This window comes from Protopterus annectens, chromosome 8.part0 (assembly GCF_019279795.1).
Source record: "Protopterus annectens isolate FY-2018-M chromosome 8.part0, PAN1.0, whole genome shotgun sequence".
Lineage (NCBI taxonomy): Eukaryota > Metazoa > Chordata > Ceratodontiformes > Protopteridae > Protopterus > Protopterus annectens.
Window position 1 is genome coordinate 769,250,692 of NC_056741.1, and position 24,575 is coordinate 769,275,266.

General features: G+C 43.6%; 1 protein-coding gene across 2 annotated transcripts in view; it reads left to right on the forward strand.

Moving 5' to 3' along the window:
- Positions 1–24,575, forward strand: part of TESK2 (testis associated actin remodelling kinase 2) — a 1,590,840-nt gene that overhangs the window by 240,187 nt on the left and 1,326,078 nt on the right. For both annotated transcript variants that reach the window (XM_044080241.1, XR_006365853.1), the window contains exon 2: positions 4,389–4,685. In XM_044080241.1, coding sequence (XP_043936176.1) covers positions 4,470–4,685 — 216 coding nt within the window. In that variant the 5' untranslated portion in view covers positions 4,389–4,469. The remainder of the gene's footprint in view (positions 1–4,388; positions 4,686–24,575) is intronic.

A 24,575-nucleotide genomic window follows, 5' to 3' on the forward strand; every position in this document is an offset into this window, starting at 1 on the left:
GTACATACAGATTATATTAATGCATTTATTTTTATCAAGTTGCAGTTTAGTGGCAAGAATCTCGGAGTTATTAATCTGAGGTGGATGTATTACATCTGTGGTGGCATTCAACTCATATTTATAGAGTACAGCTACCCCACCCCCTTCCTCGAAGCATGATCCAGCCTGTGTATGTTGTACCCAGGTGGTAACACTTCATTGTCTGTAGTGTTAGGTTTTAGCCAGGTTTCAGATAAACCGAGAATCTCAGGGGAGTGGACATCCAGAAGTGCATGTAATTCATGTACCTTGTTATTAATGCTTCTAATATTGAGATGACAGGCTAGAAGAGAGTTAGTTGGCCTATTAATTGTAGGTTTGTAGCTTAGATTGCAAGTAGAGGGTGTATGTGTATCTGAAGTGGGTGGGCCAGGGTTGGGGTGAATATCACCACCAAGTATTAGGTTAAGTCTGTACTTGGTGATGAACTTCAGGAATTTGTTTATTAGTTTGTGGTAGTGTTTGGATCTAGAGCTATTATGCCTGGGGTTGAGATGTTGATAGACTGAACAAGATGTTGGATAGGACCTGATACTGTAAGTATGGTTGAAGGTGGGAGGATTTACAGCTGGGGTGGTAGTATGGCCTTTCGGGACCTGAAATCCTGTGAAAAACTGGTTTTCATACAAGGTAAGGAGGTATGGTGCGAACAAGAGGGGTAGTAAAGAGGAGTATATCATTATCTGTGATTCAGTTAGTGAGTTAAGGAACTGTTTTTTACCTGGTGATGCAACACCAGAAGATAGAGTGGCGAGGTAAAGGTACTGGAAGGGCAATGGGAGAATGCCAGATGAAAGCTAATAGGTGCTGTTAAAATGTAGGTAGAAGAATGGGGGTGGGAGGAATTATCCCAGATGGAAGCAGATAGGATCTAGAAAGTGCGGGAGTGGCTATAGTGCTATAAATTTAGAGGTACTGGGGCCGGGAGGGAATTGGGGGCAAGGAGGGGGGAGCAAAGAGAGCCCGAGCATAGCAGGGTTGTTGCAGTTTACAAGGTTTCCTAAGGTGTCCTAAAGCTATAAGGTAAGTATTATAGTTCTTAATGTAAGGGGCCAGGGCAGGCTTTGCCACTGCAGTTCTGCAGGGCCTTATAGCCGCTCCTAATGCTATTTAGTTCCATCCTCCCATCCATAGCTTTGGGATTCTACCCAAATGTAATAACTGCAACAGTGAAACACGAAGAACATAGTACAGTTGTGTACACTTACCATAAATGTAGATGTTTGAGTGTGTTCACTGTTGCAGTCCGGGTTACCCACCCGCTATCCCCCTTTCCAATAACTTCTCTTTCCTTCACTGTATTCTAAAGCCTTTGTGGTGTATTTGCTTTTAGATGAAGGTAAAGTTTATGTTGCTAAAAGTGCATTTACATGTATGTATGTATATATGTGTGTATATATATATATATATATATATATATATATATATATATACACACATATATATATATATATATATATATATATATATATATATATATATATATATATATATATATTCTTTTTCTTTTTGCTCCCCATTTGAGGGGCACCTGACAAAAACTGCATAAAATTGCATCGGCTGCATGTTTTATATTACTGATGACCTGACGTCATGGAAGAGGAGACAGCAACCGACGCAGGACCCAAGACTTTGTTATTCAGGCTGACTGAGGGCAACCTGCCAGCAGATTACCCAAATGTAATGACTGCAACAGTGAATACACTCGTAACATCTATATTTATGTTAAGTGTACACAACTGTACTTTCTCCCTTCTTTTGTAAATGGCCAGGGGCGATTATCACAAGCTTCTTCACAGAATTGATTTACTCACACAAGAACAAGGATGGTTTGATGCATCCTGTCCGCAGTCAACTTCAGCTGACTGCCTGGATGATACGATCTTAATTCCCTTTAGGCAGCTGTTTTCTGAGGACATGCAGAAGGTACTAATGGAGGCAAGAAAGCCTGCTACTAGAAAATCATATAGCAACAAATGGAAAAGTTTTTCTGGTTGGTTCCAGCAACACTACCAACACCAATTCATAGATAGTGTTTCACTGGTTTTACACTGTTTGTGAGTTACTGTCCTGTGGCCTTTCTTACTCCTCCATCAAGGCTCATTTATTGGCCATTTCTGCGTGTCTGCCCATGGATCCTCCTTTTTCAATACATTCTCACGTCAGAATATTTTTGAAAGTGGAGAAGGTAACAGTTGCCCCATTTGAACCAGCTCATCAGTCTGACTTGAGGTTCTTAACATGGAAAAACTGTTTTACCGATTTACTCTGATCTCTGCAAGAAGAGTATGAGTTGCAAGTTCTTTTAGTGAGCCAGCCCGGTCTCATTTTCCACATAGACAGGGTTTCTTTCAGAACTAATTCTGTTATACAACAGAGATGTAGCCATCCAGAATTAGAAACCCTAAACCCTGGACTGTGATTGGTGAATGTTTTATTTGTTTTTGTTTCCTGTTGTACAGGAAGGAAGTCAGTAAAATTGTTAGTGGCATGTGAAGAAAGTGTGAAAGAGTAAGTGAAGAAGTGAGATTTAGTTATTTAATTGAAGGTAAAAAGTACATCTCTTGAGCTGTTGTTGGGAATGTTGCAAAGGAGTTTGAAAATTATTACAGACAGAAATATGTAGGACTTGGTGAAAAAGAAAGCATATGTTCAGATTGATTTATGGTCCTTATGTGGGAGAGTCAGAAAGTGGGAGAAGCTGTGTGGGGCCAGAAAGTAGGAGGAGCCATGAAAGTGCCACTAGAAATTGCATTTGCACAGTCATTTTTGGTATTTTGGAGTAACAAAACTTTTTTTTCCCCAGTTATCTGTCTTTGTATGCAAAAAGATGCTGCTACACCTACAGAGTGGTGGCACGGCAATCCCCCTTCCTTAATGACATGCTGATGTGGGGTGCAGAACGCCGACTATAAATTGCTGTAATATATACGGTGTAACTTAGCTAACCACTTGAGTACAGATTAAATTGTTAAATGGAGTTTTCCTCCAGTTTTTAGTGACTGGGCCTGGTAAAATGGAGATGTTTTTCTGTCACTTGAAGAGATCACTGAGCACCCCCCCCCCCCAAAAAAAGAAAGTTTCTGTGAGAAACATGACTGTGTGAGTTACCTAGTATTTAAAACCTCCACCATGCAGAAAAATGTTTACTTGAAGCTATCTATGCAACACAAATAAACAACCTAAATATTAGTATGCCTTCATACGTGAAGAAGTCTGGGCTGTGTGATTTACCCAACATTCTGAATAGTGACTTAACTACTATTGCTCATTGGCTAACAAGCTGTATCATGTATGTGTATTCTTTGAATAATGTTTTCCTCCCCAAATGAGTCAGAGCTCATTCCACGACATCTGTTGCCACTTCCAAGACTTTCTAGTCTAGGGTTTCTTTAGAAGGTATTTGTGCATCTGCGTCCTGGGAGAACTCCCAGACGTTCATGTTGCATCATATCCAGGAGCAGGTCTGCCTTTGATTCTGCAGTGCTCCAGAATATCCTTCCATAAGGCAACCCAGATCTATGTAGCTGGGAACCCTGTCCCACATGTTTGAAAACTGAGAAGACAACATCAGATAAAGAAGTTCACCGTAACATTCCATCTCTCTTGTCTGCTTCAGTCTTCATCAACCCCCCCACTTCCTTATCTCTGAAGGACCTGACAGATTATACTGGGAACCTTTATTCCTCTGAGCTCCTGAGCAACTTTTATGCTCCGTTTTTTTGCTTGGAATGCAATTATAATGTATAATATTTGCAGCAAACTCGATCTGCGGTATCTCAGAGGAGCTAGGCAGTATGGGTAGGGTGGGAGGAGCTCTAGCTTCGGATCTTAAGCTTGCTGACGGCTCTGTCAGTTCTGAGCTCGGAACCAAGACCCACAGGTTTGATGAAGAGTGAAGCAGACAACCCAGATGGAACGTTATGGTGAGTACATAACTTCTTTTTATATCCTGTGTAGGAGCCATATGTCAGACGACTGCTGCAGTAAGCATTCAAATGTCTACTGTTGTGGTAATTTTCTTGCACAACTGTAATTTGAGAAAAGTTGAGAAGAAAACATTAAGTAAAAATGAGGAGAGGAAGAAGAAAAATGAAGACTGAAAACATATGTAAAAAAAATTGCTGGAGTTGCTAAAAGCCTTTGCTCATAAAACAAGCTGATGTCATTGTTGTGTTCTTTTCACATTGTCAGTGGTGTAGATGCAGCTGTGCATTTTTTTCCTGTGAATGTATATGAGCTTGTAGTAATCACATATGAACAATTATTGTGAAGTTTAAAGTATCACTGCTGTAGTTCACAAGTTTTATTTGTCAAAATAAGTAGTCTCAAAATTGTTTCCGTTTTAGGGCTGTATCAGTATGAAAAGAAACCATTCAAGAATATTCACTATGTGACTGGTAATGTTTCAGTAAAGGAGAATTTTTAAAATGGATCGGAACAAACGGAATTCAATTGCAGGATTTCCTCAGAGGTTGGATCGGTTTGGAGACTTTGATGGTGGTGGTGATGGAAATGGTTTACAGATTGGAAAAGTTTACACCTCCTCGTACAAAGCATTAATCGGTGCATTCTCTAGGCTCACACGACTTGATGATTTTTTATGTGAGAAAGTAGGATCCGGATTCTTTTCTGATGTGTACAAGGTTAGTGCTGCTAAAGCTCTTTTGTAATTGTGTATGTCAACGTTTTATGACTCTAACTAGATGTTACATATTTTGAGTAAGGCTTTTGCAGATAACAAAGCAGGAACAGAACATCAGCGGTGATGGGACTTCCTGTTCCAACTGCCAGTTATTTTGCTGGTGACTGTCCACAGCCTTGATACCAGTTGAAAGGTATTTCCACCTTTTTCCTCTAGTTCACATGGACTAAGCTTACATTACTTTTGCTTGAGTTTGTCTTGTGTTTTGATTTCATGCTTGGCATTGAGATTTTCAAAGCTGCTTTTTAACTTTTGTCAGATAAAAAAAAAAACCTCAGAAATGTCCTTTTTTCCCTCGGGTAGCATGACCACTAGCTTTACTCATTTTTTCGTCATTCCACCTCTTTTAGCACCTCCAGTAACTCTCTTGGGTGAGGTTTCTTCATCTGAGGGATGGGAAAACCACCATTTTATTTTAGAGGCAGTGGGTGGAGAGATTCTTTAGCCATTGACCGTCTTCATCCACAGCTGCTGAGAATTGTTTGTATATGGCTGTTGTCCATATCCCGTATTAGGTGTTCTTCGTATTTCACTGTTGCAGTCATCATATTCGGGTTATCCCTGCCAGGGTAGCCCTCGGCCGGCCCGAATACCAGAGACTTAATTGCTGTCACTTCAGGACTGACTTCAGGTAGTCAGTAGTATAAAGTAAGGCAGTTGACACCATTACATCAGTCTTTCTTGCTGTGAAGCCCGAAGCAGAAGCAGTTCACGTGAGTGCCGGTTAGCTGCTACCTGAGTTTCGTCTACTCATTTGAAGCTGAAGTCTTCTAAAGCTAAGTACCCCGTTGGGGATCCTTTTTTCTTGCACTGACTGATGTCAGAAAAAGTTAACAGTTGTCGCGCCTGTGGAAAGCAAATACCACACAGAGGCTCTCATTCTTACTGCGTCACTTGTTTAGGCCCAGACCATGACATCCCCCGCTGTCGGTTCTGTGCTTTGTTCAACACCAGAACTATCCATTGTTGGGTCCTTATTGTAGCTAGATATTTTCGCTTACAGTCCTCTAACTCCGATTTGGCTTCGGAAAGCCATCCGACAGCAGATCTTCCGAAAAAACGTAAAGATAAAGACAGCGACAGACTGCACAGGTCCAAACCTACCGATGAAGCTTCCGTTAAGCTAGTCGTCAGTTGTCCTCAGTGGGGTGCTTTTGCAGCCCCTGATGTCCTCTTCTGTGGATTTGCAGACTGCTACCGAGACCCTTTCTGAGACCGGTATGCTGCAAAACTCTTATTCGACTAAGAATCCTGCAGTCGTCTCTACCTTGGATGGGTCTGGAGCCGCTGAGCAGGCACCGGATTCCAAGGAAGTCCTTCGCACTACCGACTCTCGACACAGACACCTTCTTTCGCGACTACCATTCTTTCGAAAATTACCAAGTTTCTTAGGCCCAGGGTATGAACCACACCCAAGAAACCGACGACCCAATCTCAGGCCCCTGCTTTCTTGCCTCAGTCTCAAATGTTTAAAATGGCAGAAGATTTTATCATGCTGATAAGGGGAAGCCAAGCTACCCCCTCCAAAAGGAAAAGAGATCTTTCCCCTGTAGTTTTGTCTAAACAAGAGTCAGATGACTCTGATGCATCTGAATATGAAGACTTGCAACCCCTTTCTACTTAAGAGGATTCTGATGTAGAGGATTCCACCTCTTCCCATAGAGGATTTTTCATTTGGGGAAACCCTTCACACCTTAAGGGAGCATTTCCAATGGGAGAGTCAGGACTACCCTCAGTCTAAAATGAGACTTGGGGAATTCTTTGATATTCCACAGCACAGAGCCCTGGCGATCCCCCCAGTGCTGGATGTTGTGGAGGATGTTTTCCTGGAATCCAGCTTGATTCCTGACACCCTCTCTCCTGCACCCAGAAAACCAGACCGGTACTATATGGTCCCTGACTCACACAAATTTCTTTTTAAAAGTCCTACTGCTGACCCTAAGGTAATTTCTCAAGGGCCTAAAGGGATTAAAGCAGCCTCTGCTAAGAGTCCCACCCCCTCAGATAGGGATTCCCGAACACTAGACAGATGGGATAAAAAAGTATACACCTCAGCTACTCTTGCTATCCGGGCACTAAATTGTCAGTTCCATATGTTAAAATTTCAGCAACATACCCTGGAACTCCTCAAACAAAAAATGTCTTCCTTTCCTGCTTGTGTAGAATCTAAAGAATTACAAGAGTCAATGCATTCTGCAAGTCAAGTAACTAAACACACCTTGCACTGTGGTTTTGATGCTCTAGAAGCTTCTTGCAGGGCAGCAGTCACCGGATCTGTCATTAGAAGGCATGCATGGCGTAAGGAACAGCCCTTGCCAGACCATGTCAAATCTGAATTGTTGGATGCCCCCTTGCACAAGGACAACTTATTTGGCACTATATCTATGCAGACATTTAAGGATTTCTTACAGGTCCAGTCACCCAGGTTGAGCAGGAAATTGTCCTACCAACCACTGGTCCTTTCCTGCTCCCACTAAGCCAGTCCAGCCCAGACCCCGGGGAGCCAACACCCCCCCCCCCCCCCCAGTCAGCAGCCACAGGGAATGTAGAGATCTAAGCAGTGGACTACCTCCACTTCAAAACCAGCAAGTTCTAAGCCACCCCTTTATGGTAAGAACTCCCAATGACTCGCCTCCCCCACCCCCTCCCTCTGCCCACCTTCACTTACCCCCAGGAGGAAAACTCTCCTTTCACGCATGCACCCAGGCCACCATTACCAACGACCGCTGGGTTCTCAACATAGTGTCCCAGGGATACAGATTTTCTTTCCACACCCTTCCTACCCCAGAAGGGTTCCCAGATCTACCTCCAAACCAGAGGGCAGAGGCGGAAAAGCAAGTCTTTTCCCTGCTCTCTGAGGGCAGTAGAGCATGTTCCTGCAGAACAGAGAGGCTAAGGTTTCTACTCCATACTTTTTCTGGTACCCAGAAAAGAGGGCACCTGGTGCCCCATCCTCTGTCAGTCCATTCCAAACACCTTTCTGGTGATCCCAAAATTCAAAATGCTCACCCTGCAGCAGCTGCTACCCATCCTCTCCAAGGATGCTTGGCTAGCCACCCTAGATCTAAAAGAGGCCTACCTCCATATTCCTGCCAGGAAATCATGCAGGAAATATCTCAGTTTCAGGGCAGAAACTCAGCACTTTCAGTTCTCTGCTCTTCCCTTTGGCTTATCTACTGCTCCCAGAGTTTTCACAAAATGTCTGGGTCCGGCCATTGCCTTTTGCAAACAAAGGAATACCCAGATTTACCCATACTTAGACGACTGCCTAATTCAGGCAGACAGCCAGGAAAGCTGCTCAAGCACTTGGCCTTTGTGAAGCCCCTACTAACCTCCCTAGGGTACACAATCAACAAAAAGAACTCCAAGCAGGTGCTATGGGAGCAAGCCTGGACACAGCATCCCAGATGGCATTCCTTACACCAGAAAAGCAAAATTTCCTCACAGCCTACTTTTCTCAACTAGCCACCAGACCCCAGCTATCTGCAAGCTCTGGAGTTCATGGCATCTTGCATACTATTCATTCCATATGCCAGACTGCATATGAGGAAACTTCAGTGGTACCCAAAAAGCCTTTGATTTCAACACTCTTATACCTGTAATTCCTTGACTCAGAAAAGATTTTCTTTGGTGGGCAACAGCATGCTCTCACAATAAAGGACTACCTTTCTCACCACCCCCACCCCGCCGGCCAGACTCTCACCGCAGACGCATCAGACTACGCCTGGGATGCACACTTGGACGGCAAGTGGGTACAGGGCCAATGGAGCCCACAGCAAATCCCTCTGCACATCAACCAAAAAGAGATGATGACTGTCCAGCACACCTTGATAGCTTTTAAGGCCCTTCTCGCCCCAGGGGCTCTCCTGATCAAAACAGACAGCACCACTGTAATGTGGTATATCAACAAACTGGGAGGGACTCACTCCTACCCTCTGTGCAGGCTGGCCATGACCCTTTGGCACACAGTCTCTGCCATGCAACTACACCTGTTAGCAAAATTCCTACCAGGTTCTCTCAACTCTCTGGCAGACCAATTATGCCGAAATCTTCTGGACCAACATGAGTGTCAGCTCAACAAAAGAACCTTCACCCTAATAACTCAGAAATGGAGCACCCCGAAGGTCGACCTCTTTGTCTTCCACACCAACCATCAGCTCAGCAACTTCTGCACCAGGGAGCATCACTGCATGGTTTGGAAAGTGGATGCCCTGTCCTTCCCCTGGGTCAGTCTGTCGGTCTATGTCTTTCCTCCACTACTTCTCATCCCCAGGGTACTGCTCAAAATAAAGGAGGAAAAACCAAGGACAATTCTTACAGCTCCAGACTGGCCTTCCCAGCACTGGTACCTCTTGCTGCGCAGCCTGTGCCCACTGCCACCATGGCATCTTCCTCAGATTCCAAACCTCCTGACCCAGAGGGAAGGGGAATTCATGCATCCCCAATTGCAGACACTCATTTTGGCTTATTCCCGAACCCCGGATCAATCTGCTAACCTCAGTAAACAGGTTCTAGATGTTAAACTTGAGGCCAGACGTTCTAGCACTAGAAAGTCTTATGCTGACAAATGGAAAAGGTTCTGCACCTGGATTCAGGCTAAGGGAGCCAGTATGGCACAGCCCTCCCTCCCTCTCATCCTGGATTACTTAGATGACCTACTACCCAGTGGCCTCTCTTTTTCATCTATTAAAATTCATGCCTCTGCTATCTCGGCTCATTTTCCCACTGAGCAGCCCCTTTTCACACACCCCTTGATCAAACAGTTCCTAAGGGGGGTAGCAACATGAGGCCACCCAAAAGAGCACCAACCCCAGCTTGGGACCTTAACTTTGTGTTGCAAAAGCTCACCATACCCCCAGTTTGAACCAGCTTCTTCTGCAGAGCTAAAATTTCTCTCCTGGAAGACTGCTTTCTTTCTGGCTATCACTTCAGCCAGAAGAGTCTCCGAGCAGCTCATGGCTGTGGAACCCTTAATCATCTTCCATGCTGACAGGGTATCCTTCAGGACTAACCCATCCTTCATGCCCAAGGTGGTATCCAGTGTGGCTCTCAACCAATCCATTCATTTGCCCACCTTTTTTCCTAATCCCTAAAACAAGGGGGAAAGGATCCTGCACTCTCTAGATGTGCACAGACAGCTCAGATTCTGTGTAGACAGGACTAAAATTGCAGTTTATGCGAGAAGGTAACTAATATTAATATAATAAATGGTACTAGGTTTTTTCCTAAATTCAACTTTAACTGTAGATCGGTAGGGGTAGTATATATTCTAGGTTGCTCTTGTATAAATGTTTGGTATATAGGGCAAACTAAAAGAATGGTGAGAATACGTATTTTAGAACACACAAAAGATATTAGAAATAAAAGTGAAGTTAGCCCTGTGGCCCAACACTTCTATGAAAAACATGATGGCTCACCTTACAGTTAAAAATTCTGTGTACTTGGGAAGCCTTTTTATATGGAAAGAGGAGGGGATTATTCTTATAAATTACTGGAGTTAGAAACTAAAATGATTTTGAAATTTAAGACACTGAAGCCCTTTGGGCTGAATCTTGAATTGGGTATTTAACTGGATTATATTTTTTGTAATGAATGGATTGAGCATGTGCTATATTAATATTTATTTATAATTATTTTTGAATGAAAATTAAAAAAGTCATATATGTGTGTGTGTGTGTGTGTGTGTGTGTGTATGTATATATATATATATATATATTTATATATATATATAAAAAAGTTATATCAATGTTTTTTATAAGAAGAGTGAGAAAAAAAGTTTTCTGAAAATGTTATTCTGAAAATGTCACTTTAAATATTAATTAGATGGATTGATGAAGTTGTCTATGCTAATTGCTAGTAAATTAGTGTGTGTGTGTGTATATGTATATATATATATATATATATATATATATATATATATATATATATATATATATATATATATATATATATATATACATGTATATATATATATATATATATATATATATATATTGGTGAAAAAGACATTAATTGTGATCCATTGAAGGCGAAAGGCCGAGGTACCAGATCGCTTAAGCAATAAACAGAAACTGGTGAAATTAGTGCTGGACTTGTGTGCTGGATTTGCTATTTTTTTTTTTTTTTTGTGCTGGTGTTGGTGTTTTAAATCCTTCAGAAAGTCTGATCAGTTGCTGATTAGCTTTGTTACGGGGCAGAAGGCAAAGCCATCTCCAAACAAACCATTTCCAAATGGATAGCACACAGCATCCATTTCTGCTGCAAGCAACATGGAAAGCCTCCCCCAAGGGGGTCAGGACTCATTCCACCAGAGCGGCCTCCACCTCTGCAGCTTTCCTCAGAGGAGTCTTCACCAGGGACATCCCAGAGGCTGCCTCCCTGGACATCTGTTCACACTTCTACCAAACATTATCACCTGCCTCTCTTTTCCAAATCCATGGCAGGGTTTGCCTTTGCAGTCTTGCAGGGCATCCTAGCCAGCCCCTAGTTTCCTTGACTGACTTCCCCCATTTCCCCAGCTTTGGTAATCAACCCAAATGTGATAACTGCAGCAGTGAAATACGAAGAACATAGTACAGTTGTGTACACTTACATAAATGTAGATGTTCGAGTGTATTCACTGTTGCAGTCCTAGATGTTATTCGTGTTTCACTGTTGCAGTCATTACATTTGGGTTATCTGCTTGCAGGTAGCCTTCAGTCGGCCTGATTAACAAAGTCGTGGGTCCTGCGTTGGTTGGTGTCCCTTCTTCCATGACGTCTGGTAGTCAGGGGTGTAAAACATGCAGCCGACGCCATTACGTCAGTCTTTCTTGCCGTGCAGTACCCGAAGCAGAAGCAGTTCGCAAGTGCCGGTCGGCCGACTCCTGAAATTTTCTTTTTGAGTTTCAGAACCGAAGTCTTCAACTAAAGCTAAGTACCCCGTTAGGGAAACTCTTTTTTGCTCCTCACCGATGTCAGTAAAAGTTAATAATTGCATTACTTGTGAAAAGCAGATACCTCATAAAGATTTTCATTCGTACTGTATTCCTTGCCTAGGCCCTGACCTTGATGTACCTTGCTGTCAGTTTTGTGCTTTATTTAATCAGCACACTATCCTTCATCGGTATGTTTTCGCCTCTAAATATTTCGGTTCTCTGTTTAATTATCCAGAAATGTCGTTGGTTGGCCATCTGACTACCGGGATTCCAAAAAAATGCAAAGATAAAGACAGAGACAGGCCGCCGAGGTCCAAAACTGCTAACAATGCTTCTCCTAAACCAGTCACCAGTTCGCCAGTACTCAGTGAGGTGCTTTCGCAGCCCCTGATACCCGCTACTTTTGATTCGCAGGCCTCTACTGAGACCCATGCGGAGTCCGGTATGCCGTGAGATGCTTCAGCTATGGAACCCGCGGATGTCTCTACCTGGGATGGGTCCGCTGTACAGGCACCGGCTTCTGAGGGTGCATTTAGGCCTACGGACTTGCATATTAAACCGATGCCTCCTTCTTCACTTAGGCCTAAACCTCGAACCATGCCTAAAAAAACAACGCCCAGGCCCCATGCTCAGGCCTCTATGCCTAAAAAACAAATGATAAGAATGGCTGAAGATTTAATAACTCTAATCAGGGGTAGCCAACCACCCCCTTTCTAAGAGGCCTAGGACTGAAGTTGTTGATGAATCTTCTGATCAGGATTCTGATTCTTCTGATGATCTGGATTTGCCCTTATCTACTTATGAGGATTCTGATACAGAGGACACCATTCCTTCTGCTTCTCCTTCAGAGGATTTTTCTTTTGGGGAAACCTTGCATACTCTAAGGGAGTATTTCCACTGGGAAAGCCAGGATTTTTCTGATTCAAAAAGAGGCTTAGGGATTTCATAACCCTACCTCAGCATAGGCCTTTAGCTATTCCTGCTGTACTAGACATTGTTGATGATGCTTTTTCGGAATCTAGTTTGGCCCCTGATTCCTTCCCGCCTGCTCCCAGAAAACCTGACCGATACTACAAGGTCCCTGAGTCACACAAGCGCCTTTTTAAAAATCCTGTTGCGGATCTAGAGACTATTTCACAGGGGCCCAAGGGCATTAATGCTTCTACTGCTAAAAATCCTACCCCTTCTGATAGAGACTCCTGGGCACTGGATAGATTGGGTAAGAAGGTCTACACTTCTGCAACCTTGGCCATTAGGGCTTTAAACTGCCAGTTTCACATGTTAAAGTATCCGCAACATGTTATTGGATTGCTTAAACAGAAAATAATGTTGATTCCTCACTGTATGGAAAATAAAGAATTACAGAATTTTAATGCATTCTGCTGAACAAGTTGGAAAACGTACTTTGCAATGTGGTTTTGATTTATTAGAGGCCTCTTGCAGGGCTGCTGTTACTGGGTCTGTGCTCAGAAGGCATGATTGGCTAAAGGAGCAATCTTTGCATGATCATGTTAAAGCTAAGTTGTTGGATGTTCCCTTAAATCAGGACCGCCTGTTTGGCAACAAGGCTGAGGAAGTTCTTAAAAAGATGGAAGATAAAGCTAAATCTATACAAACTGTTAAAGATTTCTTACATGAACCTATGAACCTACAAGTTCAGTCTCCTAAATTTAGTAGGCACTGGCCCTCTAAGAATTGGTCCTTTCCAGCCCCTTCCAGGTCTTCTCAAGCCAAACCCAGACACAGCAAAGCCCCAGGTTTCAGTCCCAGGGGATACACAGGACTAAGCAATGGGGGGCCTCCACTTACAAATCTGGGAGTAATAAGACCCCCCCCCCCCTGTGGTAAACTGTCTCAATGAATTCCGTTTAAATTTCCAAGCATTTATCAACTGACTGCCCCTTTGCGGGGAAAGATTGCTCTTCATGCAAAGAACTGGGAATTCATTACCCAGGACAAATGGGTTTTAAATATAGTGTCCAAGGAATACAGATTTCACTTCCACACGTTGCCAACACCAAGCGGGTGGCCGGACATACCTCCAAATCAATGGGTAGAGGCCCAAAAACAAGTACTTTCTTAAGCATGGGGGCTATTCAACTGGTACCGGAAAAAGGACAAGGTTTCTACTTGAGACTTTTCCTGGTACCCAGAAAAGACAATTCATGGCTTCCTATCCTGGACCTGTCTACTCTAAACACCTTTTTGGAAATTCCAAAATTCACGATGCGGACTCTCTACACCAATTATTTCCTATGCTAGGCAAAGATGCCTGGTTGGCAACACTAGATTTAAAAGAAGCATACATGCACATCCCTAGCAGGGAATCTTGCAGAAGACACCTACGCTTCAAAGCAGGCTACACGCACCGTCAGTTCTCTGCACTGCCCTTTGGCTTATCTACTGCGCCCAGGGTATTCACAAAGTGCCTACCTTCAGTTATTGCATTGCAGGCAAAGAAATATTCAAATATACCCATACCTGGACGATTCTCTAATTAGGCAGAAAGCCAGGACATATTTTTGAATTATCTGGCCTATGTACAAAGGGTTCTAACTTGTCTGGGGTACACCATGAACAAACAGAAATCACACCTGGTACCCTATCAGCAAATAATATTCCTGGGAGCAAACTTGAATACAACTTCCTAGATGGCTTACCTCACGCCAGAGAAACAAATTCAGTTGACAACCTACTTCAAACATGTGGCCAAAAAAGCCCTGCTATCTGCAAGACAAATACTGCAAGCCTTTGGGTTCATGGCCTCCTGCATTCTTCTAATTCCATATGCAAGACTGCATATGAGGAAACTGCAGTGGCATCTAAAAAGCCTATGGTGTCAACATTCACAGGATCTAGAAGCAATGATTCTTATACCTTGCCTACGCCTAGAATTCCTTTGGTGGGCAGAGGTCTGCCACCAAAACAAGGGACTACCTTTCACACCACCCCCTGCCGACCAAACCCTAACAGATGCATCAGACTATGCATGGGGGGGGCTCACCTGACAGGGAAGTGCATTCACGGCATTGTGGAATACAGCCTTGAGCTACCAAGTGCACCTACAAGCTCAATTCCTGCCAGGAAAGTTAAGTACACTGGCAGATGGACTAAGCAGAAACCTCATGGACCCACACGAGTGGAAACTGGAACCAAGGATTTTCAGCATGTTGACGAGCAAATGGGGTAGCCCAGATATAAACCTCTTTGCTTCTCCCCAGAACTACCAATCGGACAAATTTTGCACAAGGACTCTTCACAAGTAAGCCTGGTAAGTGGATGCTCTGTCCTTCAGCTGGAAAAACCTATCAGTCTATGCCTTACCCCCTCTGCCTCTGCTCTCCAAAGTACTACTAAAAATCAAACAGGACTAACCAAGGATGATTTTGATTTCTCCAGACTGGCCACGCCATCACTGGTACCCCCTCCTGCACAGTGTGTCACGGTTATCCCCATGGCACCTGCCTCAGACTCCTTCCCTGTTGTCTCGGCAGGAGAACTAGATTGTGCACCCTCAGCTTCTAACACTGAACCTTGCAGCCTGGCTAATTACTTAATCTCGCCTCTACCATCCCTCAGTAAACCTGTGATGGATATCATTTTAGAGGCAAGGAGGACTAGTACTAGAAAATCTTATGCTGAAAAATGGAAAAGATTCTGTGCCTGGAACCGATCTCCAGGGATGAGCACAGCAGCACCCAATTTACCTCAGATTTTACAATACTTAACTGAGATGCTTCACAAGGGCCTGTCTTTTTCCTCCATTAAAATCCACGCCTCAGCCATTTCAGCTCATTATAACACAGAACCTCCCCTCTTCTCTCATCCACTGCTCAAGCAGTTCCTCAGAGGGGCCAAAATTTTGAGACCACCCAGGAGAGCTCCAACCCCAGCCTGGGACCTTAACATTGTTTTGGAGAAACTCGCTCTACCTCCTTTCGAGCCAGCTGCTACTGCAGACTTAAAATGTCTTTCTTGGAAAACAGCTTTCCTTTTAGCAATCACTTCAGCTAGAAGGGTATCTGAATTACAGGCCCTTACGGCAGTGGAGCCTTTCATTATCTTTCATATGGGCAGGATGTCCCTCAGAACCAATCCATCTTTCATGCCCAAGGTAGTATCCAGTGTGGCTGTTAATCAGTTTATTCATTTGCCAACTTTCTTTCCCAATCCACAGAACAAAGGGGAACGGATACTGCATTCCGTAGATGTGCACAGACAACTTAGATTCTACTTGGGCAGGACTAAACCTCAAAGGAAATCTGAACAACTGCCAGTGGCATTTGCTACAGGGGCAGAGGGGAAGTCTATTTCAAAGCAAACCATTTCTAAATGGATAGGCCATTGCGTTCATTTCTGCTATAAGCGCCATGGAAAACCTATCCCCCAGGAGATTAGACCTCACTCCACCAGGGCTGCATCTATCTCTACAGCCTTTCTCAGAGGCGTCCCTACCAGGGACATCCTAGAAGGTGCTACCTGGAGTTCTGTGCATACTTTCACCAAGCATTATCATTTGCCAATTTTCTCTAAATCCAGAGCTGGCTTTGCCATTGCAGTCTTGCAGGGCCTTATAGCTGGTCCTAATGCTATCTAAATTCCTCCTTCTGACCATAGCTTTGTGAATCTACCCAAATGTAATGTCTGCAACAGTGAAACACGAAGAACATAGTTCAGTTGTGTACACTTACCATAAATGTAGATGTTAGAGTGTATTCACTCTTGCAGTCCTGGTTACCCTCCCTCCAGTCCCCTAACTTCTTTTGGCTATACCTCTACTTTCCCTTGCTATGCTTAAAAGTCTTTTTGGTGTATTTGCTTTTTTGTTGGAGGTATATCATTGTATTTTTATATTTAATTGCTCCCCATTGGGGGGGCACCTGACATCTGGGGCAAGAAAAACTGATGTAATGGCATCGGCTGCATGTTTTATACCGCTGATGACCTGACATCAAGGAAGAAGGGACAGCAACTGACGCAGGACCCAAGACTTTGTTAATCAGGCCAACTGAGGGCTACCTGCAAGCAGATAACCCAAATGTAATGACTGTAACCGTGAATACACTTGAGCATCTACATTTATGCTAAGTGTACACAACTGTACTTATCCTTCCCTCCATCCCCCTTTTTTCTTCTCTTTTCTTACAAGGGACATATTGGTATTTACTTTCTTCTGGTGGGGTTCTTCCACCAGAACCTGGCTCCTACTTGGGGGCACCTGACAGGTTAGTGAAGAAAAACTGATGTAATGACGTCGGCTGCCTTACTTTATACTGCTGACAACCTGACGTCAGTCCTGAAGCGACAGCAACCAACGCAGAAATACTAAGCTTCTGGTATTCAGGCCGGCCAAGGGCTACCTTGGCAGGGATAACTCAAATGTGATGACTGCAGCAGTGAATACACTCGAACATCTACGTTTATGGTAAGTGTACACAGCTGTGTACGTTTTGCCTACAGCACATAGTGCACACTGTCCTTAGATATGCATGCATTCCTGCTGCTGTGCTAAACTGCCCTGGGATCCAGTAATTCTTGAAATTTGTTCCTGAGTTAATTCTTGAAATTTTTTCCTGAGTTAGTTCTCAATAAAATGATGAAACTGTAATCAGGAGCAACAAGCTTACTTAGTTTGCAAAGGATGGGTGCATTGAAAAACCTTTTCCAAAATCAACAGACTGCACAAGTGATTTAACCTTTATTGATTAAGTTTGAAATGAAGTTGGTGTGCAGCCTTTATTCGGAGGTGGGCATGTAAACATCAGACATTTTCTTCTACTTCCCACAGCTGGCTCCTGCTGCCTACAGCCCCACTAACTTACCCTAAGTCAATGACATCTGTGTCAGGTCATGGAATGGGTTGTCACAAAGTGCCTTTTGTGTTACAACTTATAGCATGCTTCCATTGAATCTCATCTGCTCAAACCTGTAGTGTGAACACATCTGTGCAGCCTCTACAGACTTCAATTTCACAAAATGTTGTAGAAAAAGCAAGAACATGTACTCCAGAATAGTTCAGCATTCCTTAAGTTATTGTGGGAAGGAAAAAATAAAATCACCCCTCAATGGGCTCTTTTCATCTTATAATTTCATTTGGAAGAGGTCCATTTTAATAGATGTGCAGTTGAAGTTAAGATAAATTTAAGGATTGGAAGGCAAAGAAGAGTGATCCTTTAAGTTTATTGGTAAACAAAGATTACAGCTTTTCTGCAGCTGTATACCCAGAAAGTTGTTTTGATCCATTCTTTTATTTAAATGAGTATTGGATTTATGCACCCTTAAATCGTTCCCTCAGCTGTACAAATTGGGATTGGCATTCACACAGTTGTATATATTCATAGGCAAGTACTAGGCTAGCTGCCCTTGTGGGCTATTTTAAGCCTTGCCAGTTTTCCTTTTGTGCTTGAAATAACCTATCTCATTTGTTTATAGATTGGCCTTACCCATCCCCATGTTCGATATCCTTAATAAGAATAACTGGGATCATGCGATACATAATCTGAGCAGACCCATACATGAGATAAAACATATAGGAACTGCATCTGGCTGTTAGTAGTACGGGGAGCAGTCCTGGGGTAAATTTTCTGTTTCCCATCTATAGATGCTAGTTGCGCTTGAATGTGGACAGGGATGAACTTTGTTTTGTGTGTATGGGGATTCTGTTGCACAGCAGCTGTATCCACTGTGAGATGCATCTTTCCCTCCAAGCCATTTTGTTGATGTTACAGAAGAGGTTTAGAGCCCTAGACAGAGAATTTCTGCTGCTACTTGACTTACAGATGTGCAGTTGTTGTTGAGTCTTTCAGCTTTTCCCGTTTAGGGGTCGCCACAGTGGAACTCTGGTCCGCTAATGATTGGCAGAGGATTTTTGCGTGCCAAGTTGCCAGCCCTGACACAAGACCTTCAATGAAGATACGCCCATTCACGCATGTCTCCACACAGAAGACGCTGTAGCTGAGAATCGAACAGGACAACGTCTTACTGTGATGCGACAACGTAAATACATCATTAATGAGTAGGAGGATGCCTTTTATGCCAGACACAGGTCCTCTTTCTGCAGTCTGTAGGATACCGAGTATAGAGACAGGGCTTTGAGTCCATGTAGGGCATGTTTAGGCTTTGTATCCTTTTTAGTAATGTATCTCTGTGGGTGTTCCAGTTGTTGCATGTGTCTGGACAGATACATGGTAAAGGGGGCATTGTATTCAGTGAGGGACCTAATGAGGGCTGAGTAAAGGGGGGCAATGACCTCCCTAGATCTAGACGCAGTCCCTTTGTTTATAAGCTGTGTAGTATAGAAGGAGTAGACACGTTAGTCAAGAATTAGGTCACTGTCCACTTAAGTTTCCATTTCCCAATCAACTAGGTTAACTCTTAGGGGAATATTGGTAGATGTACTTCCATATCACTGTTGCATATTCATCACCTCTGGGATCTCCTGCCAAGGATAGCCCAATGTCCGGTCAGTATATCAAAGCCTTTATTACCTAGGAGTGTTATACATCAGTCATGTGCTCCTCGCACAAGCATAAGGCATAAAGGTGATGTATGTATGCTGTCAATCCAGAACTTCGTTGCCGCCAGTTGAAACGTAATTATTCGTCAGTCTGAACACCTTCACTTTGCTGATTATACTGAGCCTACATCTTCAAGATAGGTAACCCATTAGGGTTCCTCTTTGTTTTTCTTATATTTGTCAGTGGGTTACATGCTATCCAAGAAAGGGAAATATCAGTGTAGGAGGCAGATTCCCCTTGAGGACTGCCATGATAGGTGCCTGTTGTGTTAAGTGCACTGAATTACCACACTCAGTGTTCCATCTGTTAGGCTTTCATAGCCAAGACTTTGCTTAGCCCATCTTTCTTCCCTTTCCATTTATCTTGAAAACCGATGTCTGAAGCTGTTGGACCAAGATACCATGGCAGAAACTGCTCACCCCGAGGTACAGCTGCTGCTCAAGAAGGCAGCCAAGAAATTAAGGCCTGAGCCTGCTGCTGTCCAGCCTCCACCAGACGTCCCTCTTCTTTTTTTTTTTTTTTTTTTGAGATGCATGAGAACATGGAGGACAGTCCGGTATTGCCATCTGTTTCTTCTGCAGCCAGCCTTCTTTGAGGTTGGCATGGGACCTGCTTCTCGCATGTTCTTGGAGGCCTTGCAAACATCCACAACAGACTTTGATGGGAAACCACAACCAATTACCTCTGAAGGGTCTAAAGGGATTCCTCAGATCCTTGTTAGGGAAGAGGTGTTGCCTGACTGAATCCAGGCAGTGGTCCGAACTATCATATATTGTCAGGGTGGACATCCCCCTGAAGAAAAGACAGAAGTGTAAACATGTGGTGTCCTCTACCAGGGATCCTCAAAGTTTATGGCAGGACTTCACTTGATCCTCAGGGGGTTTTGGTTCTTACACCCCTTTGGTCCTTTACTCCCTGAAGGGCAAGGGACCTGGAGTCCTTGGATGAGGATTCTGACTCTGATGCTGACTCTTTAGCCTACTCCTCTCAGTTGCCTTCTCCTTCAGACTATTGGTCGAAAGAACAGGAATCTCAGTCCTGATTCTCCTTTAGAGGAACTATCATTTGGGGAGACGGTCCTCCATATGCTGGAAGATTTTAACTCATTAACCTCGAGTACCGTCACATAGTGCCTCTGTGCTTGCATCCGAGCGCACTATGAGACTGTACTAATTGTAGGATGTTAAACCAGAGTGTCTTCCACAAGCACATGAAACTTTATAGTCATATTGTTGCTCCACTGTGAAAATATAAGTTGAAAAAGTACCTGAACTGGTCTGAAGTCCCTTTTTAGCCAGTGGTCTCAGGATAAGGCATAAACAGACAAAAACATTCAAATGAAAGATATGCAAGTGTAATACACATGCAGTTCATATATGATGCAGTTCAAATGTGTGTGTTTAGGTGGACATGCTGTTAGCTGACTGCTGGACATTCCAGTTAGAGCAATAAATAAAAAACAATGGCTGATAGCTTGGGCATTACAGGAAAATACTGGACTACGCAGAGGTGTTGTGAGGCCCAGTGTTGCACTTGGAAGGCCTTTCCGCCTGTGGAAGTTCTGTTATTTTTTGGAAACTTATTGAAGGATCATAGAAGAACTCATTGGAGATAGAAGTCATCAAAATGACGAGTTTAATAGTCTAAGCCTTCCACTGTATTATGTGAGTTGGAGTTTTGTTACACAAGTTAAAGGGTTGTCAGAAGACCAGCACCCTACCACATTAAGGTAACATTTATTTTGGTGCTGGAGTAAACTTAAGTCTTAAACTCATACATTTGAAGCGATATAGCTGTGATTAGTTATGTCTCAGTAATTTATTAGGAAGCTATTATTTTCCTATAATTTTATGAGAGCACGATTGTGCTTAAAAATACCTGTGTGTTCGCATTTCTTGGTATTGTGTTGTATATATATTAGGTGTATTTATTTTCTTGTATGCCTTTTTTAGTTTTGATTAAAAAAATTGCTAATTTTATGTTTTGTGGTAATGTTTTGTTAGGTCACTGATTACATCCTTTCTTTAAGTATAGGTGCATGGCAGTTGTAAGGCATTTCAAATATTGTAAATAATAAAAAAGTTTATTTTAGATAAAAATAGTATTCATGTGGAATATTAATCTCTGCATTGAAATAACTTAAGATCAGAGTCAGGATTCAGAAGGGGATGTTCTTCATCTCACATTGCTGCAGTCCTTACACTTGGGTAGTCCGCTGTCCACGGTCGGCCCGAATATCAAAGTATAAGGCTGACGTCGGTCAAGGCGCATTAGACTGACATCAGGACGTCAGGGTACAAATGCGCATGACCGACGTCATATCCTCAGTCTTTTTTGCCGCATGGTCCGATGCAGAAGCAGCGTTGCAAGTGCCGTTCTGCGTTCTGAAATTTTTCGAATTCGGAGTTTCAGACCGAGTCAAAGTTGGCTAAGTACCCCGTTGGGGAATATTTTAGTTTTTTCTTGCCTCAGTGGTTTACCGGATGTCAGAAAAAGTGAATAACTGTATTTTTTGTGGGAAACAGATACCGCATAGAGATTATCATAATTTGTGTATACCCTGTTTGGGACCTGAGCACGACGTTGTTGGGTGTCGCTTTTGTGCTAGGTTCAATAAACGCACTATTAAGCGAAGGTTAGATTGTGCCAGGTTGGTCTTCGGGAAGCGGTGCAATTACAATATGCCGTCGGATGCTCCGACGCCTGCTTCTTCGAAGAAGCGCAAAGACAAAGCAGCTAAACCCAGACTAGAAGAGTCGTCCGAACCGGACGCCGGTTCTTTAGAGGCGTCAGTGGAACCGGTGGTTCCGACAGAGGCCTCTCTGGAGTCCCAGGGGGAAACTTTGATTTTGCAGGATGTGGCCTCCCAGGAGGCAGGTCAGGCTGAAGGGGCTTCTCAGGTAACTGTACTCCCCTCCCTTCCTAAGGTGATTAGGCCCTCTCCTTCTGTTTCCAAGGCTTCTCCCAGAGGCAGGTCAGGTTTAGCTTCTGTGGGTGTCACTCCTAGCTCTTCAGGTTCTGTGCCCAAGAAGCACATGCTTAAAATGGCAGAAGATTTAATTACCTTGATTAGAGGTTCTATGCCCCCTCCTGATAAGAGGCCTAGGGTGGAACCAGAGTTGGGGGGTTATGAGCAGGCTTCGGATGTGTCTGAGTCTTCGGCTGAAGACTTGCAGGAGTATTCTCCTTATTCTGATTCTGATGTGGATGATTCTACTCCTTCTGCTTCTCCTCCTGAGGATTTTTCTTTTTCAGAGACTCTTCATTCCATGAGGGAGCATTTTAAGTGGGAAGGTCAGGACTTCTCTGATTCCAGGAAAAGGCTTAGGGAATTTTTGTTTTTACCACAGCATAGGCCTTTGGCTATACCTCCTGTTCTGGATGTTGTGGAAGATGTGTTTGCAGAGGCTTCTCTTAATCCTGATTCTTTGCCTCCTGCTCCTGTTAAAGCGGATAGGTACTACAGGGTGCCTGAAGCTCATAAGTATCTTTTTAAGAGTCCTAGGGCGGACCCAGAAACTGTTAGTCAGGGGCCTAAGGGTGTTAAGGCTTCTGTTGTTAAAAATCCGGTTCCTCCAGATAAAGAGGCCAGGGCTTTGGATAGATGGGGAAAGAAAGTCTATACTTCTTCCACACTAGCTATGAGGGCTTTGAATTGCCAGTTTCACATGTTGAAATACCAAAACTATCTACTTTCTCAATTGAAGTCTAAGGTAGATACTCTGGCGGAAGGTATTCAGTGTAAAGAGTTACAAGATTTAGTACATGTTTCTGAACAGGTGGGTAAGCATTCTTTGCAATGTGGTTTTGATGCTGTACAGGCCTCGTCTAGGGTGGCTGCCACTGGGTCAGTTCTTCGCAGGCACGCCTGGCTGAGGGACCAGAATTTATCTGACCATGTTAAGACAAGGATTTTAGATGCTCCTTTACAATCTGACATGTTGTTTGGTTCACCTGTTGAGGCAGTCTTGAAGAAAATGGAAGACAAGGCTAAGTCTATGCAGAATGTTAAAGATTTTTTGCAGGTTCAGCCTCCGAAATTTAGTAGAAATTGGCCTACTAAGGGGTGGACGTATCCTTCTTATGATTCCCAGTCTAGGGGTAGATCTAGACGTGGGAGGGGCAGAGCTCAGGGCTCGTTCAGGCCTAGAACAGGGAGTTCACCTGCACAGTCTTCGGGTGAGGGCAGGGGTCAGTCCTTTCGTAAACAGACCCAATGACCTACCTTTTCAGCTGCCAGAGCCTTCTCGTCTGGCAGCACCTTTGGGAGGGAGGTTGGCACTTTTCAAGGAAAATTGGAGTTTAATTACCCAAGACAGATGGGTATTGGACATTATATACCACAGTTACAGGTTTTATTTCCATACCTTGCCTCCTTTCAAAGGCATGCCAGACGTTCCTCCTCAGCAAAGAATAGAGGCTCACAAACAAATTTCTCTGTTACTTCAAATAGGGGCCATACAGTCGGTCCCTATGCCAGAAGTGGGCCTAGGATTTTATTCTCGCCTGTTCCTAGTACCAAAGAAGGGGAACACGTGGAGACCAATTTTGGATTTATCTATCCTCAACACTTATCTGGACATTCCCAAGTTCAAAATGCTGACGTTACAACAGCTTTTACCTCTGCTGGGCAAAGATCATTGGATGGTAACTTTGGATCTCAAAGAGGCTTACCTTCATGTTCCTATCGGACTGAGTTGCAGGAAGTATCTGCGTTTTCGGGCTGGGACTTCTCATTATCAGTTCTCTGCATTGCCCTTTGGCTTATCTACTGCGCCCAGAGTGTTCACGAAAGTTCTGGCTCCAGTGATAGCTTTCTTCAGGCTAAAAGGAATACAGATCTATCCTTATTTGGACGATTGCCTGATTCTGGCTCAAGGAAGGGACGAGCTTCTTCATCATCTGGAATATGTGATAGCAGTGCTAAGATGCCTGGGATATTCTGTGAACGAAATAAAGTCCAGTCTAGTACCCTCTCAGGACATGTGCTTTCTGGGTGTAAGACTGAATACAGCATCCCAGATGGCCTTTTTGACCCCGGACAAACAAAAGAATCTTTCCCTTTACTTTCATCAATTGTCTCATCAGTCCAGGCTGACTGCAAGGACAGTCCTTCAAGCCTTGGGGTTCATGGCATCGTGTATTCTGGTGCTTCCCAATGCCAAACTGCATATGAGGAAGCTGCAATGGTATCTCAAGAATGTATGGACACAGCACTGCCAGGATCTGGACACTGTCATTCAAATAATACCTTGCATTCAAAGGGAATTTTTGTGGTGGGCTCAGGAATGTCACCTAAACAAGGGACTCTCTGTGACCCGGCCAGAGGCGAGTCAGATTCTAACGACAGATGCCTCAGACAAAGCTTGCGGAGCTCATCTGAATGGAAAGTGGATAC